The sequence below is a fragment of the Bombus vosnesenskii genome, unplaced genomic scaffold (genome assembly GCF_011952255.1).
Source record: "Bombus vosnesenskii isolate JDL3184/JDL3185 unplaced genomic scaffold, Bvos_JDL3184-5_v1.1 scf7180000013370, whole genome shotgun sequence".
Lineage (NCBI taxonomy): Eukaryota > Metazoa > Arthropoda > Insecta > Hymenoptera > Apidae > Bombus > Bombus vosnesenskii.
In genome coordinates, this window is record NW_022883003.1 from 578241 (window position 1) to 595941 (window position 17701).

Here is a 17701-nt window from a genome sequence, read left to right on the forward strand (position 1 = left end):
AAGTTATACAAATAAATTCGATATGTCTATTTATAAAATAATAATACAATACCTTATTCTATTTTACTAGAGACTAATAATTACAACACGTCTATTGATTAAATTAATTTGTACTTTGTAAACAAAATTCCATTTATCTTTCAAGCAAATACATTTCATAAAACTGACGATCTTCTTCTTTTCGAAATTTTGGAACGAAGTTTACATGAACAATTTCTGTAAAGCCTTCCTCTAAACTTGGTTGCTGATAAGATTTCCTAAAAATATTCCAATATAATAAGCTTTGTATAAATTTAGTTTCGATTTTACTTACACATAAGAATTAATAACCAGGTCGTTAACTTTAACGTGACTAGGATCGGTTAATTCCCGAAACTGAAATAAAATATTTAGTATAGCATCTATATTGTAAATTTCGTTATATCACTCCAAATTAGACTATTACCTTATTGTTATGTTTCGCATGGTCAATACTTGTTAACATAACGAAGCATCTTACGGGTATGTTATATTTTTTCGCTACTTCGATATATCTCTGCCTTGACACGCAATCAGGATTAGTATTATCTATAACTACGCTATCTTTTTCGTTTATGTGTTTTTCCATTATAGTAATACATTTCTGCCAACTTCCTAGAGTATCTCTATTAACATATCCATAATGTTTTAAATAATTTCTTACAAAATGTGATTTCCCAGAACCAGGACAACCAACCATTAGAATAATCTAAACATATAAATTATATATAAGAATTACATGTTTAAGGATTACTTTCAAACAATGTTTGGTAAAAATTATTACTTCTTGACTGCTTGAAGTTATATTGCTTCCCGAGCATATCTCTCCATCTGGTAAATTTTTTGGATTAAATGTAGGCAATTCAAAATGGGCCTGTTTATGACCGAGAAAATGTTCCTCTGGTGTGTAAAATTTTAAACCCAAATTAAGTGCTAGCAATCGGTCAGCTGACGAATGATCTTTCTTTTTTCCAGGAGCCCAATTTTTTGGGCGTCCGGCTGCATCTCCAACGTAAAAGGAATTATCTTTATCAATTGATATAGAATCATTCTTCTGTAAAGAAATTATTTAAAATCAAAATTTCCATGGTAAGAATAACCATTTTATAAAATAACCATTACCTCCTCCAGTTTTTGCCACATTCCAATTGCTGGTTTTCTATAGATGTTACTTCCAGTAGCTATAAATATCTGCAAATGAATTTTTAAATCACATATAAGATCATTTTACTTATTGTAAATTTATAGAAAAAGAAGTATACCTGTATCGGAACCCTAATTTTTTGTATTATATTTTTAAGTTTATTCTTGAAAAATTTTGGATTTATCCTTCCAGATCCAATAGATCCTTGATTAGTGAAAATTACTATTTTATAGCCATCATTATGAAGTTTGTGTAATTTTTTTGGCACATCAGGATATATAAGTTGCCAATCATCATAATCCTTTGGAAATACTAAACCAGATTTTGTTTTTATTAAGGTTCCATCCATATCATATGCTGCTATCTAAAAATAAGAAGATTTAGTCCATTCTTAAAAATGTCAATATTCCTTTAATTTACCTTTGAACGACTTTCCACACCCTGTGTTGTATATATTAATAATGCTCCACTTTCCTTACTTTCCCATGTATCCTGAGCAGTATCTAGATCTATCATATTATCTGTATCTTCAAGTTTATCAGAAATTATTTTATTTCTGTTTATAAATTTCAAAATATCATGAGTATTTTTTATATGCTTCTTTTCTGTTCGTGCTTCTTTTTCCTGAGTTTTGTGGTCTTCATTTTGAATATTATCATCCTCAATTTTAACTATTTTATGAGAATTTTCTTCATTTTCATTACATATCTCTGTGCCCCTATTTCTTTTCTTTGGTAAAATAGTTTTAAGAGGTGGAGGATTAAATTCAATTTGATAAATATGCTTTCCATATAAGATTTCTAAATTATCATCATGATTGCCTATAAATTTAACGTCTTTACGTGTTTTAAAGCCATTAAAACCACAGGGCCTAAGTCCAATTTGTTGGATAAAGACTTTGTACTCCTCATAGTCTGCATATAGTTGTACTACAAAAAATAATACACAATACACATTATAGATAAAGTACGAATCAAAATAATTGATAATTGCATAGAGCAAAGTGTAAAATTATAACCTTGTTGTCTAGAGCATTGCGTATCAGTAATATTTGTCTCTTCAGAACGACCCAATATAATTGACTTTTTGTGTGGTAAATACACTGTCTTTAGTGTTTTATCATTGCTTTTCAGATAACAACTTTGAGCTTGCTGATTCATCTAGACACAAAGAAATAATACAATTAAGGTAGCGGCATGAAAATGATTGATAAGCAAAATAAACATTCAATAAAAATCTGATATTCGATTTTTTAGTATCTAATACTTTTTAACTGATAATAGGTCTATTAAGAATATCTTTATAGATATAAATAGCTGAAATAAAGTAATATAAATGTTTTATATTCATTCATTTATTCTTTTACAATATCTATCTATTATAGAATGTTTTCTTATCCAAATCAAAGCCAATGGACATAGTAATTTATACTGATCTCAGATTAAGTGCGAACATAACCTGATATAACAGATGGAGTACACGAGTATCAAGGCTAGAAGAAAATAAGTGGCTAGATTAAATGTTTACATTTATTAGTAAAAATTGATATGTTCACTGTATCAATTACGTAAAATACAATTGAACAAAAGTTTTAAAAAATATGACTTCAAACGAACCTACCGAAGTAGAAAAGAATCCTTATGCATACCTCGAAAGAGCTGATTTTACGTCTGAAAAGTATAAAATTGAGGTACACGGGTTACCAAAATATTATGGAATTGGTGAATTTAAAAAGCTTTTAAATGAGAAGCTGGAGTTGCAGTCATGTAAAATAAAGCCACCAAAACGGAGCAGTGGATGGCTTTATGTATCTTTTAGAAACGAGGAGAATCGTCGGAAAGCTATAGAAATATTAAATGGGATTTTATGGAAAAATTGTAAGCTTAGTGCTCAGGTATTTTAATTTGGTGTTATATTATTTTACATATTTTCCTCTTAATCGATATGCAAAACATTTCTTACATATCGTAGTTCTTATTAAATTGAATGTAAATTGTATCATGAAGATTTTATCGAATCTTGATACTTAGTATCATTATATGCATATGTGCATAAAGTATTTTTATCTATTAAAAATAGATTGCAAAACCTGCACCAGATCCATTTGTAAAAAGGAGACTAGAAGAAGAAACTACAAAGAAGCGTTTAAAATTAGATAAAGATGATCAAAATATATCCATAGAAGATAAAGTTAAATTAACTACGATTCCCCTTTGGGAAATGCCTTATCCAAGTCAAGTAAGACAATACGAGATAAAGTGTATATAATAGAAATTTGAGAATAATGTGCTTTTAGTTGGAACTGAAACAAAAAGAAATGAGTTTGATTCTATCAACTATTTGTAAACAAATGTTGAAAGAAAGTAAGGGTGATCTTTTAGACTGGTTAAATCATCAAAAAACTAAATATCATGGATTGCCTTGTGAATTGCTTCCCATTTTGAGTACAGATACAATCACAGAGTATAGGAATAAATGTGAATTTACAGTTGGTAATTCCATATATGAAATTTATTTATCTTTCTGATAGATTGTGATAAATATATCATGTATAATATCAATTTAATTCAGGTAAAAGCGAAAAAGAAAATGAAGTTGTAATAGGATTCAGATTATCTAGTTATGCAGCTGGTTCCACGGCAGTGGGACCTATTGATAATCTTTGTCACATTCCTAACACAATGAAAGTTGTAGTTAAGGTAAGTTGCTTAGGTTTCTTCCAATTTGAGTTCTAAGATTTGTTTTTTGTATTGCGAGTATTTTAGGTGCTTGAAGAGTTCATGAAAAATACTGAATTAAAGCCTTTCGATCCAGTTGATCATAGTGGGTATTGGAGACAAGTTACTGTTAGAAGCACTCTTTGCAACGATGTGATGGTAATAGTGGGAATGCATCCACAAAATTTAAGCTCAGAAAAATTAGAGGAATTACAATTGCAACTCAAAACTTTCTTTGAAACCGGAAATGGCGTACAAGCACGAGTAACATCGTTATATCTTCAAATAATGAAACTAAAGTATGATAATTGGCAGAGTGTTCAATAGCTAAGTTCCATTCGCCCAATTAAGTTGCTTTTTATTTCTAATTAGAAGCGTCGACGAAAAAAGTGAAAACAATTTTTATCACATTAGCGGAACGAAATACATAGAGGAAATGTTGTTGGGAATGAAATTTCGAATATCTCCCCAAGCGTTCTTTCAAGTGAACACGTTAGGCGCTGAAGTATTGTACAAAGCAGCGATTGATTTGGCAAAACCGACCGTGGATACTGCGCTTCTGGACATCTGTTGTGGTACCGGAACGATAGGCCTTGCATTTTCAAAGGTATTAAAAATAATCAATAATTAAATAAAACATCATATGGACAAGAAATAGATACAAACGATTTTAGTATTGTGGCGAGGTGTTTGGAATAGAAATGATAGAGGATGCTATCAAAGACGCGAAGGAAAACGTTGTCGCGAACGAAGTATCAAACTGCGAATTTTTTGTTGGTAAAGCCGAAGATGTTTTGTCCCCTGTAATTCGGAGAACCACTAAGGCCGATATTATCGCTGTCGTGGACCCACCGCGAGCCGGACTTCGTAAGACATCGTTAACGTAATTTTTGTTAACTTTGACGAAAATATGTATAAGTATAAACATGTTTATTCCAGATCAAAGAGCGTTATTGACTATGCGCAAGGCGAAAAAATTATCGAGACTAATATATATATCTTGTGATCCTCGAGCAGCTGCAAAAAATTTAGTGGATCTAGCTAGACCCGTCTCAAAGCAATACACCGGTGAACCTATGGTGCCGATAAAAGCCGTTGCTGTAGATATGTTTCCATATACCAAACATTGTGAATTAGTTCTATGTTTGGAAAGATTATCCACAGCCATGAAAGCACGTGATTGTACGGAGCGATAATTGACGATACTTGCATATTTTGTTCTTGTAACGTTTCTTTTTTAATAAATGATACGAATAAAAGTATCGCCTCTCGCGTGTACGGCTTGTAATCTGATTAATTATTCCTCCTATTGAAATAGACTTACCTTCTAGGCGAATTATTCAGGGAATCAGGATACGATGGGTAATGTTAGGGCATATGTCATGCATGAATAAGGAATTGCTTAAATTTTGAAGCAATCGAGTGAATACGGTTCATCCAGTTTGATGCACTTTAAGTAGATACGTTTAATCGATACTTGTATGTCGAACGCTTTATAAACCAGAATGATATATATAAGCTGACACACTGTTTAATACAACTGTTGCTTTCACTGTGATTAATAACGGATACGAGAAAGGAACAGCATCGAAGAGGTAGACAAATAGATTCGATAATTCGCAGGCTGACAAGTGGTAAGTCCGATTCATAAGAAAAGACAGAATCATTTTTGGCCTTAGGGTATAGTTTGACCTGAGTTTGTATTTTATTTGTTTCTCTTTTGATCGGGAAAAGCATGCGAGGAATCTCGTGGTCGAATCGGGTTTCGAAGTCGCGGTGTAGACTGGTTACGTTGGTTCATTATCACTTTCTCTTGAAGCATGTTACAGCGTTGAAGTAACAACGCCAGTAAACCCGTCCTTTTGCCTGTCCACGCCGTTGAAGGTCCATCTGTATAACAAATGAAAATTGATTTCGAAAAATTCACTTTTGCATAAAGGGCGTAGCTTTCCGAACGAATTTGTTAGAGAGTACACGCAAAGAAGTATGTAAGGCAAGTTGTAATGCGACCTTCACCGTTTGCTCGTCCGTTGCAGGAATGTTTTGCGAATTTCCCACCGGCAAGTGAGGCCCCGATGACCTCGGCAACGTTCTGCCTCCGAGTTCTCCTCTGTTCTGGTTGTCCACCACTTTTTGCAACGCGACCATCAATTGATCGAACAAAAGAGCCGCCCTCTTTGGCACTACCACCTGGAAAAGAAAGTTTGATTCGATCAAGGGAAGGATCGGTGTGATAATAACGCTTACCACGACTTGCGGTATTCACTAGTATGGTAATTACACGTGCGTAGGATTTACGCGATAATTAATTGAATGGTATCAAGCGGCGTGGACTGTAATACACGGACACAAGGTGGTTCTGTTGTTATCCTGCTCGTTTTCATCGATCTTTCGCGTCCCTTACTCCTGATATTTAATGTTTACGCCAATTAAAATTAATTAGACCGGAGGATAATTGCCGTGGAGTTTTAACGCTGAATCACGCCACCTGACGTGAATCTCCTGCTGATTTTCTTTCACATTTCTCGCTTCACATTTCTGGGATAAAGCCCAACCAGGGTGAAAATAGGATCTAGGAAATTCTCTTCCATCTTCCGCTAATTTTAACCGTCGCCGATCCCTATTCTACCATATTAATAATTCCGTTTCGCACGAATTCGACTTGTTGGTATTTTTATCAATCGTAAAGTTTCCGAGAAATAGCAGAAAGGCAGGAGTTTACTTTAAATAAACGGAGGAAAACCCACGTAGTTTTCGTTCGAACAATTTTCTTGCGACATCAGTTCATGAATATCTGTTTCTTCGCGACAAATTATCTTCTCCAACGGAAACGAACAGTATCGATAGCCCATCTCTTTGTATTTTCCATTTGTAATCCGTAAGCTTGTCAACTTCTCGATTACTTTGACGAACTAACAATAAGAAAGGCGGATTTATAACACGTTACATGCAGTTTTGTTAGAGATTAATCTTTCTTTAACTCGACAATTGGCAGAAATCGATGTTTCTAAGACGTAAAATATAAATCTTAAGACGATCGCGAGATTATACAATATATTTTACAGTTTGCTAGCAATAATTGTTTCATTTCGAGAAAATTAATCGAAAATAAGATGTCGAGGACACGGAATATACGTATTTGAAGGATTTAACGAGCCAAAGGATTCCACTCGATTATCTCGTCGTTGCTCGAAGCTTTCCGAAAGTTGGCAACTCGATGCGGATCTAATTATCGCCTTCATTACACGTTTCAAATTAGTTAGCCAATTTGCTCCACTATTATATCATTTGGGTTCCTCTTCGACCAAGGCAAGTCGCATCTTACCGAAGCGTATCGGAGGGAGCAACGAACGTTCACATCGGCTGTATCGTAAAGTGATCGTATATCCATAATATAGAGATAAAATTGGTCGTGATGCGATTAAACGGATCTAATGGATTTAATTCACAATAATATAAAATAAAATGAAAGATAACGGAACTAGCTGGGTCAGAATATGTTCAATTTTCTGTGACGTTGGAAACCGGTGACCAGCAAAATTTTGATTTCCCACGGAAAAGTAAGCCGACGTGCATGTAACGTACACACACCGAGGTAAATAAACGCGGTTCTTTCTTGTTGTTATACGACCCGAGCGATTTCCCACAGGATTCTCAATCGGCTTTTATTTACTCGTGACGTATCATAAAAATCGTGACAACTGGAATTCGACAAATAGTCGTACAAACGGATGACTGATCTGTAACATTTGCGGAAACATAAAAGCCACTGGTTTGCAGATATGTCAAGCGATTTTTCTTCCTGCGAATTCTTCCTTTCTACTCGTCCCAAGAAAGCTCTCTTACCTATTTCTCTTTTGATTCCCTGCAAACGAACTGTCAACTATGCCGGCTGATTTTCCCTCCGTCGTTCGTTGAAAAGAAAACAATTTACTAGCAATGTTTTATTGTGCTCTTGCTAAATAGAAAGAAAGTGGTATTCGGGAATGAACTGAATAAGAAAAGGTCGGTTCAAGTTTCGTTCGCAGATGGTTAGCTCGAAGCGACGCAGGGCAAAAGCGAAGAACGAAAATGTCGCCGATGACAGTAACACGCGAACAGCTGGAAGAAAGTCAAAAGTAATTAAAATTCTCTGCCACCAATCGACAACAGCGTACAGAAACTTGCACGTAATTGAAAAAGAAGCATCGAGCAAAGGCGTCTTTATCCTACGGTCGTCCCGCTTGTATTAGAAACAATCGAAGAAGAAATACACGAAGCAAATATCTCTTCCTTCTTTCGAACACGCTGACATTAGCAAATCCGATAAGAACTTATTGATGGGCTTACTCGGAACCTTTTCGTAGATTTACTCTCAAGCAAGCGCTGCTTTGTTCAACGTACTGTCGCGTACAAGTACGCGAGTGAACGTTTTATATAAACTATACGCGAATACACGCATGATTTAATGGCAAATTAATGCTCAGATATAAAATTTTATTTTAAAAAAATTTATTTTAATTCTTATTATTATTATTTATTTATTTAATTACGAACCGCTGGCATCCTTCGATACAATAAGGAAATACGATAAATAATAAATAAATAAATAAAGTAATAAATGGTACGAAAGTAATATCAGTGATTTAACGTAACGTTTTAACATCTTCCAGCATTTCTAGTACTTTTAACACTTTTCTTAGATGCAGGAAGCGATTCGCGAAAAATGTCTAATCGGTGGCCAAGAAAATTACCACGTTTGCAAACGCGATTAATGCAACTATTGGAAACATAACTGATTTTGCACAGGGATGTGCGAAGAACTGGGCATCTCCTAAAAAACATATTTATATTTAGGTAAATACGCGATCTAACGATTCTTTCATTGCGTATTAACTTTTGAAGGTAAATTTTGTTATCCTACGTGTCATGTCTATTGAAGTATAAAATTGCCCTGAGTCTGTGTTTTTCCAACTAAAGTACGTTGTATTAAAAACAGCAATTATCCGTGTATTTTTGAGCGGCGATGAAGGTTTACAAAGTCTGGAAAAGAAAACGTTAACAGATACGTATTTACTGGAGAAATTGAGTCTGTAGCGCAGAGCGTAGAAAGATATCGAACGACTTCAATCGCGCAACTTTCGATTCTGTAAACGATTTTCAATAACCTTCGAATGTCCTCGGAGGCAATACGTCGTTGAGCGGCGGTGTCATTTTATTGGTAAATGTCTATCGAATTTGGAGGAATTTACTTGAAATAAATTTATCGAACTTTGATTTATCGAGTAATGAAAGATGATCCCGATGGAACTTGGACAAAATTAAACCTCTCTCGTCGATGCCGAAACCGCTGAAATTTTCTCGTCTCTTAAATAATTCCTTTTAATTGGAACGCATCGATGTCCCAGTCGTAACACAAATTTCATTGTGCAAGGTGGAAGCGAATCGATTACATTTCATTCGAGTCTCTCTTAGTAAATATATTGAAATTCTTTGAACTTCATTATTTGAAAAATATCTCTCTCTTTCTACAATAGATCAAGGAAGGAATAAATTGTCAAAATAACGAGTTACTTTATCTCGAATACACACCAATGAATTCATTTACTAGTATGCGTTCTATCACTCGTTCTTTGATCAGATTGTGTAATATATTATGTATAACTTATCGTACTTAGTGACGTGTCATGCACGCGTCATCCATTCGTGGATCCACTTTCGAATGGCACGAAACGTCGAAATTACAATTGCCACGGTTAGTCGAGAATTTCGAGAAGTACGCGTTAACGCGAAGACAAATGTTCTCTCGCGCGCGTGTAATGTATCGTAACATGTGGCTCACGAGCATATCGCATCTTTGAAAAACAGATAAACGAGCAACATTTTATCCATCTTGTCCGGTCTTTTTTATTTTAACATGACGAGCGAACTGTGTCACGTGCCAAGAGAAAAGAGCTTAGTCACGATACAAAGAGCAAAGTGGATTCTATCTTCAGGATTATGTAAGGAACATCTTCGTAAAACGGCACAAAAAACCGATAGAGTTGGATCTGTTTTTTATAGCGATCGAAGGAAAGGACACTTTGTAGAATCTGTGGGAAAATGACACGCGTGTTAGGATTACGAGTTGGACAACAAAGAGGATAGTTAATAACCATTGACTACAAAAAGCTGAGCTGATCCTTGATGCGTTTTTAGGATACGGTAGAGAGCTGCTTGTTACTCGCGCGATCGCTCGATCGTCGCTGAAAACTTTAATTAAAATCGATGCTCCTAACGTGACTCGAAAGCTCCATCTATCAAATATCGTGAGCTTTGTTCTTAGCGCGATCAAGCGCGATAACGCGTCGTCCGATTATTGTATCATTGTCGGCCCTTATCGCTAATTTAATCACAAATGCGTGGACATCGAAGCTTTGTCCCTTATCGATAATTAAATTCCGAATGGACGCCGATGCGATGCGATACGATCGACAAACACACCGAACAGAGCCAACGGGAACCGGATGTTCCAACGTTCTAACGTTTACCGAAAATTTTCTGGTTTTATTCTACGCCGAACATCGATCGTTAGAGATTCGATTCGTCGTGTTCCTTTCACCCATTGACTTTCAGTGACCAATTTTTTACGACGTTTAAGACCTCCGGGGTTAATACTCTTCCGGCGGATCGTAGTTCCGTTTCTTTTTCTTTTTACTTTCGTCGGACAAAAGAACTATTTTCGTGCGATAAAGCTCGTCTACCTACGGGCGCAAATCGTAGTCACCGAGGCAATTGCAAAACGCAAGCTATCATTACGTGGGCATTCGTCACGCCAAAATGAGTATAATTGTTGACGGCATAGCGGCCGCCAAAGTCATCTATTTAGTTGTTTCAATGCCGACAGGCCAAGTATCGTAATCGTTTTACCGACTCGCGTATCGTCGAACAATATTCGCGTGTTAAACACTATTTCCAGCCAATTTCTTTATCGCTAATTTTAGTAACCGACGAACATTGCACGGAGGGCAACACAGCCGGATGGTCGTCGCGCGGACAAAGACGGACAAATTAATCGATTTATTTCGAGTTGGAGAGAGTTGGCGCTGTTCTGCGTAAATGCGTGCATACACGTACGTACGTGCGATCCAAATGAATTTGTTGTTTGTTTTAAATAGATATGGAAATGGCTAATGGAACACGTAGTCGTTCGATTGCAATGCGTTGGCGGCCACTGCAGGAAAAAGAAAAAAGAAGAAACAAACGGAGAAGGAAAAAAGAAGAAACGAACGGAGAAAAAAAAAGAGCGTTTTTATATATATCAGAATAATTCTTCCTTACGAAAAACCTTGTACGTACAGAGTTTCGTATATTTTTGTGCGTGCAACAGTCGACGGTATATCTAGAAATAACGTGGGCGACGTATCTTCGTTTAATTAAGCATATCATTCAAGTTTATTTTTTCTTGTTCGGCAGACGAAACCGAGCGACGCCTAATCGTAAGTATCGCGATAAACTAGTTGATTACATGTTGGGTCGCTAGATTGCCGGAAAATCGAGGGGAATTTTCACGGTAAGGGAAATTGAATGGGTCAAGGAACTGGAAAAATAGTTTCAGTTATCGTCCTAGGAAAAAATAACCGCGGCAATGAAGTTTTAATGATGCACAGCCCACGCGTTTATCTTTGGCTGTATTTTCCTTCTTCGAAATTTTCCAAACGTTGTTAGAGAGTTTCCTTGAGAAGAAGAAGAAACGGCCATTTGACGATCATTGCTGAGTCTGTTACTTCGCTCGACTATACTCTTAGAAAACGAAAGCGTAGTTACGTGCACTCGATCGAAATAGCTTTCTTAAAGCCTTCGTAAAAGCAACGTCGAATCCACTTTCGTTTTAAAAGTTGACTCGTCTCGTTGAAAACGCCGCTGCGACGAGTGTGACGAGCAACAATGACCACTGAGCGATTTACGATCAGCCTAACTCTCGAAACGTTGAATTATTTTGAATTTTACACACGCTGCTACTTTCCTTTCAAAAAACGCATCGTATAATGGATTAACGTCGATGCTTTTACCGATATCGATGCAACACTTGCAACCAAAGAGAATTCATTCGTCGACAAATTCGAAAAGCCTGTCGATCTCTTCCGACATAATTTTCGCGCGAATCGGACCATGTGTTGCTTTCAATATCGTCACGTCGTCATACTCGTGTGATAACTCAGTCTATTTGAAATTTCAGCATCGACCGACGCACGCCACGGCACGCTATACGTATGCACCTGTACGACGCATCACGTTGCTCGAAACTTGCGCCGAGTGCAATTTCATTCGCGTTAACGTGCGCGGTTTCGAAGAAAGTTTCAACGTTTTTCTTACGCCGGAACAAGCAATCGCTGTAAATCGTTGTTTTGCGAGCGCTTAAGGAGATCGCGACCGCCCAAGCAGATGCTTCGCCGCATAAATACGCGTTAAAAAGCAGCCGCGAGATGCTGAAAACGAAGAAGAAAGAATGCGTGGGCGTATGTCAGGGAAAATTTATGGTTCGAGATATTTGCACCGTTGCGTGGAATCGAAGCGCATCGTTCGCGAAGGTACACGCGAAGTGCGCTATACACCGAAGGAACGTTTCTGCGTTTCGAAATTCGGGCTAACGAAGCAAACAAAAGTATCGGGTTGACAACTAGGCGATTGCGGATTTTGTCAATACCACCTAATGATAAAATCCGCAATCACTTAGTTGCCAAACCAATAGTACGCTTTTAATAAAACGCATCTTATCCTCGGTGTTCTACTGTTTTTACGCTCATCGACGTTGTCTTGTCGAAGGACGACGTTGCGACAAAAACCAAAATCGAATCGACAAAACTGGAATCCAGGTGTAAAGTAACAGATACGGTAGCTTACAAAAATATTCGAACACTTGACGCAGAAAATTTAAACGATATTGAAGTTTCGTTAGCACTGTAACGAATTAATAAAAAAAAGTACACCTAAAATTAAGACATCTACAGTATGAACAGTGATATTAAACGTACAATTAGTATGGAAGATGGTCCGACTAAATATCGTGGTTTATGAATATATTGCGTTCCTTCCAATAAATAATATCTTGTGAGGTTTATATACATTTTCAGATTCGCCACAAATTTGATCAATATCATCGCGATAGCCGTGTTTCGTTACAGCGTTAACGAGACCTCAAAATGTTCCCTATAGTATGTATCATGTTCTGCAAAAATCTATCTTCCTGTAACCGTTTGAGAAAAAGAACATTTTAAGACATTAAGTTACTAGAGCGACGGCTGACAGTCGAGAAACGCATCGAAAGATAGAAAGCTTCGTCTAATCTTGACAGTGAGAGAACGATCGTCTCCTGCCGCAAATAATTCGACGACGCGGCGTTGAATCGATTTAACGATGATTAAAGTCACGTTGATGACACGTTTTTATTAGCCGGCACATAAAAGTTATTGCCGCGAAGTTGCCGATGGCGGAAAGATGAGCTCCGAGCACAACAACGAGACTCGCTTCTTTGGGCATCACGTAATCCAAACGAATTGTTTGACCGCGAAACTTCTCTCCTCTGCTTTGTACTTTGTCTCATTATTTTCTCGTATTTTATCGACAAACGACAGTAATAACGTTCAAGACGTATCCTCCACATCAAGATAGAAACATTCCGGCAGATCGAAGACGAATAGTCTCGTAGAAGGATCGAAGAAATTGAAACGCCAGAGTTGAAACGTGTCGAAGTTGCCGATTGAAACTTATTCGGATGACACAACTCAATGCGACATCCTTTCAGAGACTTTAACGCTGGAAATATCAACCAGTGTCTTAACTCGCCCCTTGACACTCTATATGAAAGATTAGAGCGAAATCCGAAATTTCTTTCTCTCGCGGTACATCTGGCGAGAGCAATAGGATTCGTATCAAACGGCAAACCTATGTTTCCTCGATCGACATTTAAGAAATTTAATCGACCGATCCGAGGAAAATTTGTCCTGGCGTTCAGTTGCTTCTAAGTATTGATTTCATCTGAACGAAACAGTGTGAATTTTGGCCTGCATCATATATCATTGGGTCGTAATCTTGTTAACTCCTTAACGAAGAAAAATAGGTGGGTGACCTTTGTCGGAAGAGATAGGAAAGGAGACAAACGGTGACAATCTCTACAACGTTGGGCGAATAAAATGTTGCAAAAAGACATTGATACGACTCGATCTATATAAATATAATGTAAATTACAATAATTCCTCTGACGTCATTCCTCAACAATACCAGCAGATATCTAAACCGTAGGTTTCAATCGGACGTGCAAGCATACGGATTTAATTGTGTCGTACAGCGTAGACGAATAACATTAATGACATGGAGACGAGTTCGAGTAAATAGTAAATATCGAGCGAAACCAAAGATGGAAGGGACAGCCAACTCGTCATTGTCATTACAGACAGCACATTTTGTGTTATATACAGTGTGGTTGGTAGCTGGTGGTACAAGTGGAAAGGGGATGATTCTACGCGAAAAAAGAAGTCGAAAATATAGAATAAAAAAATTTTTTTTTTCATTTTTCCATCGAGACAGCGATCTACAGTGAGATCCGTTATAACGAGAAAATTCAAAGCCTCAAACGAAAAATTGTTATTCTATATTTTCGACTTCTTTTTTCGCGTAGAATCACCCCCTTTCCGCTTGTACCACCAGTTACCAACCACCCTGTCTAATATATGTATATATAATTGGGCAAAAAAGTCGTACAAGGTAATTATCGTACGTCGTGAAAAATGTGTCTACCTCGGGTCGAAAAGCTGATCGTTTGCGGGATTAACCAATAATTAATAGAAAGCAGCGTACGTATAGGGTGACTAATTAGCGTAAAGTCAACGGGGCAGACTAGCGTTGCCTTATTTCGTCGGTGGAACGTAAATATGATTAATGCAGTTGGAAATAATTCATTAATTAAGTGGTTCAGCTTCGAGGCAGACGTCTGAATTAATGTGCATGGATTGCGACTAAACGAGCGAACGACAAGTCGAAGTTGTTCATTTCGAATTGAATCGGGAGACAGTTTCGATTTTACTCGAACGAGCTGTCTAGCGGAGTATTATTAATTGACGACGATTCGAAGAACGAGAACAATTTGCAAGAATAGCAGAACGAAAATTGCTACGCGAGAGGGATTAATCGAACGATTAATTAATCGGTAGAAAATCCGACCGATTAATAGTAAGTATTGTAATTGAATTCCGCGCGACCCGACGTCGCGTCGCTTCCATTTCGTTTTAATTTCATCGGTAATTGTATGGAAACTTTGAATAAGGGTCCATAGCACATTTTGGTTGAAATTGAATTAACAGCAAAATACAATTCTATAATACCTGTCGACCGTTTTAGTACACGCAGAGTGCAGATATTTCTTCGAAAGGCGATGTAACGTCGAAAACAAGAAGCACGTTACGTGCTTGAAACTTGTGGAACTGCGAGCGTAATTTAAAAACCGCTTCATCGACAAATTGTCTAACTTGAAATCGATCGATCGCGTCGGAAGATCCTCAAATTCGTGTATTGTATCCATTAAACGTTTAATTAAACGTAATTTGAAGTTTATCAACTTTCGGGACGGAACCGAGTTGATCTTCGTACGAACTGTGCTATTCGTACTTTGTTAACTTTAAAAATGTCGATAGTTTCTACTGTTGTCCTTTCGCGATGTTTTTTTTTTTTTTTTTTGAAAAGAGAAAAATCGTATTCGAAGGTAAATTTTTAGGTTGGTTAAACGTAGCGGTTAAAGATTTTCGACAAACGACGCTCGAACGTACTAATCAAAGGTGCGTCGTACGTTCGAAACTCTCCTGTTTTATTGTTCCGCGTGTAAATCGATAAAAACATCGTCGCATCGACGTTGACGTAGATTTAAGATTAATCCGAAGAATCTTCAACTGTTGCGCTTTATTCGACGCGAAAGCTTGAAATGCATTGACTTGGCCGATGAATATCAGTAAAAGGTACACTAGTACGTTTGAAAGACGTGTACGATTGGTCGGTGAAAAGTGGAATATCATTGAATTGATTCAACGACAACGAGCTTCCGTGTTCAGCGCCACGGAACAAACAAAAATGAGAAAACGCTCGACACCGGCGACAGTAATATTCTCAGCTTACGCAAAACCCTCGTTTACCGCAAAACAAAGAAAGCTGCGAAAATGAATCTACCAAGTAATAAAGAAATTCGAGAAGAATGAAATTTCAGGCGGATGTCAGGAGAGATGAAAATTGTGGGAAGCGAACGACAAAGAATTGGATATTCTATCGCACTACTACATACTTACTAGATGGAACCTATATACTTTTCGTTTGGAATCGAAAGCAAAGGCGACCATATCGATCTTCCTTCTCAACGATCTATTCTTTGTATTTCCGATCACGAACTTTTCCAAGCTATTTCGTTTTTCGAAACAGTGTTACGAAACAAATCGAACGATATACCAGCAAGTTTTACGTTTGTTGTCGAAGTTTCACTCTTTCTCCAGACATTTTCAGCTAAATGCGATTTTCTAGGAAACACGATGAATCGATGTTCTTCGAAGACAATCACGTTATAGCTTTCTCGAAGACGCTTACGGTAAAATGAAAATTCGTAAAACGCAAACACAAAGATAAACAGAGACAGGGAGAAGGGAGAATCTAGCGGAAGAGCATGCGACTCTACTTGTTGATTGTGATTTAAAATCGCCCTCCGTTTACTTCCCTTGCGAAATCGACTGGAAGAGAATGAAAATTTACGACCGCCGCAAACAAATTTCTCTAATTTGCGGTAGCCGAGATGTTGCCGGTAAAATTCGCTCGAATCGAACGGGACAAAGACCGGAATGGTTATAGAATTCGATCGTCGCATCGAACATCGTCTGCAAAGCTACGCCACTACATCTTATGCGAATTAAAACGACGTAGGAATCCACGAGCGATCTAGACAGGACGATACTCGTGGCTAAAATATTCAGAAAAGTCGTCCGACTGTCCCTTCGACTACGATCTTGTACGTCCACTCCCATTTCGATGTAACTTTACCTTTCTTTTGACGTGACCATCGGTCAATCTACGAGTTCACGTAGCCACGTAGTGCTTTTCGTTACGATGAACTATGACGCAACAAAGGAACAAGCAAACAAGCTTCGTGAATGTTTTGAGTTACTCACCGGATACTCGTCGTACTTGGTCGAATAGTCGGGATAATCGAGATTCGTTGGCGCGTTCCTCTTGTTGAGAGCACGCTGGCCGATAGTACCACCGATTATGGGCACCATCGCCACTAACATCAATGGAATCACTCCGTTGCCCATTTAAATTTGTATTTTGCTTCTTCGTTTGCCGAATGATCTCGCGGTTCTCGAGTAAAACTACAGCATCCGTGAGTACACCTTTTGCGAATCGATCGTTTCTTTGTTTGGATCGAAGGAAGCTTTCCCGCGATGGAACGATCTCACTCCAGATCTTGACCGAGATGCGATCGGAATTACGGTGATTCGAAACTCTTCTTTAATCAGCCTTATCTATTTATCTTAACGTTTCGAGCCAAGAAGAAGGACGAGCGCGGCGGCTTCCCGACTCGATTCGTTTGCAAGTTGAGAAGCAGCGTGCGACACCTCGAATTTCTGAACTGGCAAAGGATACCAAACGATGGTTATCGACGATGTCCTGTACGTGGGTTATTGCAGAAAGACGAAGGATGTACTCGAGGACGCAATGTGACGCCTCGAGCGGCAACCGCTCTCCTATATACTTCGTACGCGTGCTCGATGTTACGCAGGCGCTGGAAATGTCCGTCCAATTCGGGAAACCGCGCGCGTTATCCTGCCATTCT

General features: G+C 37.7%; 4 protein-coding genes across 9 annotated transcripts in view; 2 read left to right on the plus strand and 2 right to left on the minus strand.

Annotated features, from left to right (window-relative positions):
• The window catches only part of LOC117237403 (prohormone-1), a 60612-nt gene that overhangs the window by 23722 nt on the left and 19189 nt on the right, over positions 1–17701 (plus strand). The window contains exon 1 of one of the 4 annotated variants that reach the window (XM_033501326.1): positions 5492–5513. The exons of 1 other annotated variant lie outside the window; for it this stretch is intronic. The gene's annotated coding sequence lies outside the window, so the exon portion shown is untranslated. Of the gene's footprint in view, positions 1–5491; positions 5514–10836; positions 10971–17701 lie in introns of those variants that run through there. 2 more of the 4 variants (XM_033501328.1, XM_033501323.1) reach the window with 2 other exon arrangements.
• Positions 4–2919, minus strand: LOC117237388 (uncharacterized protein F21D5.5). Of its 2 annotated transcripts, XM_033501299.1 has the most exons (10): positions 2783–2896; positions 2621–2654; positions 2181–2322; positions 1583–2091; positions 1281–1526; positions 1141–1209; positions 803–1072; positions 446–727; positions 314–375; positions 4–257 (listed from the first exon to the last, which is right to left on the minus strand). In XM_033501299.1, exons 1-10 carry the CDS (start codon positions 2806–2808, stop codon positions 134–136), a joined length of 1764 nt encoding a protein of 587 aa, XP_033357190.1. In that variant the 5' UTR covers positions 2809–2896; the 3' UTR covers positions 4–133. The 2 variants fall into 2 exon arrangements, with proteins under 2 accessions (XP_033357190.1, XP_033357191.1); XM_033501300.1 differs by lacking the exon at positions 2621–2654 and having other exon boundaries at positions 2783–2919.
• On the plus strand, positions 2587–5157 carry LOC117237389 (tRNA (uracil-5-)-methyltransferase homolog A). The gene is made up of 8 exons (XM_033501301.1): positions 2587–3056; positions 3242–3400; positions 3459–3654; positions 3734–3861; positions 3928–4178; positions 4252–4486; positions 4554–4746; positions 4819–5157. Exons 1-8 carry the CDS (start codon positions 2763–2765, stop codon positions 5073–5075), a joined length of 1713 nt encoding a protein of 570 aa, XP_033357192.1. The 5' UTR covers positions 2587–2762; the 3' UTR covers positions 5076–5157.
• On the minus strand, positions 5307–17608 carry LOC117237400. Of its 2 annotated transcripts, none has more exons than XM_033501320.1 (3): positions 17037–17608; positions 5896–6069; positions 5307–5769 (listed from the first exon to the last, which is right to left on the minus strand). In XM_033501320.1, exons 1-3 carry the CDS (start codon positions 17178–17180, stop codon positions 5683–5685), a joined length of 405 nt encoding a protein of 134 aa, XP_033357211.1. In that variant the 5' UTR covers positions 17181–17608; the 3' UTR covers positions 5307–5682. The 2 variants fall into 2 exon arrangements, with proteins under 2 accessions (XP_033357211.1, XP_033357210.1); XM_033501319.1 differs by having other exon boundaries at positions 5890–6069; positions 17037–17180.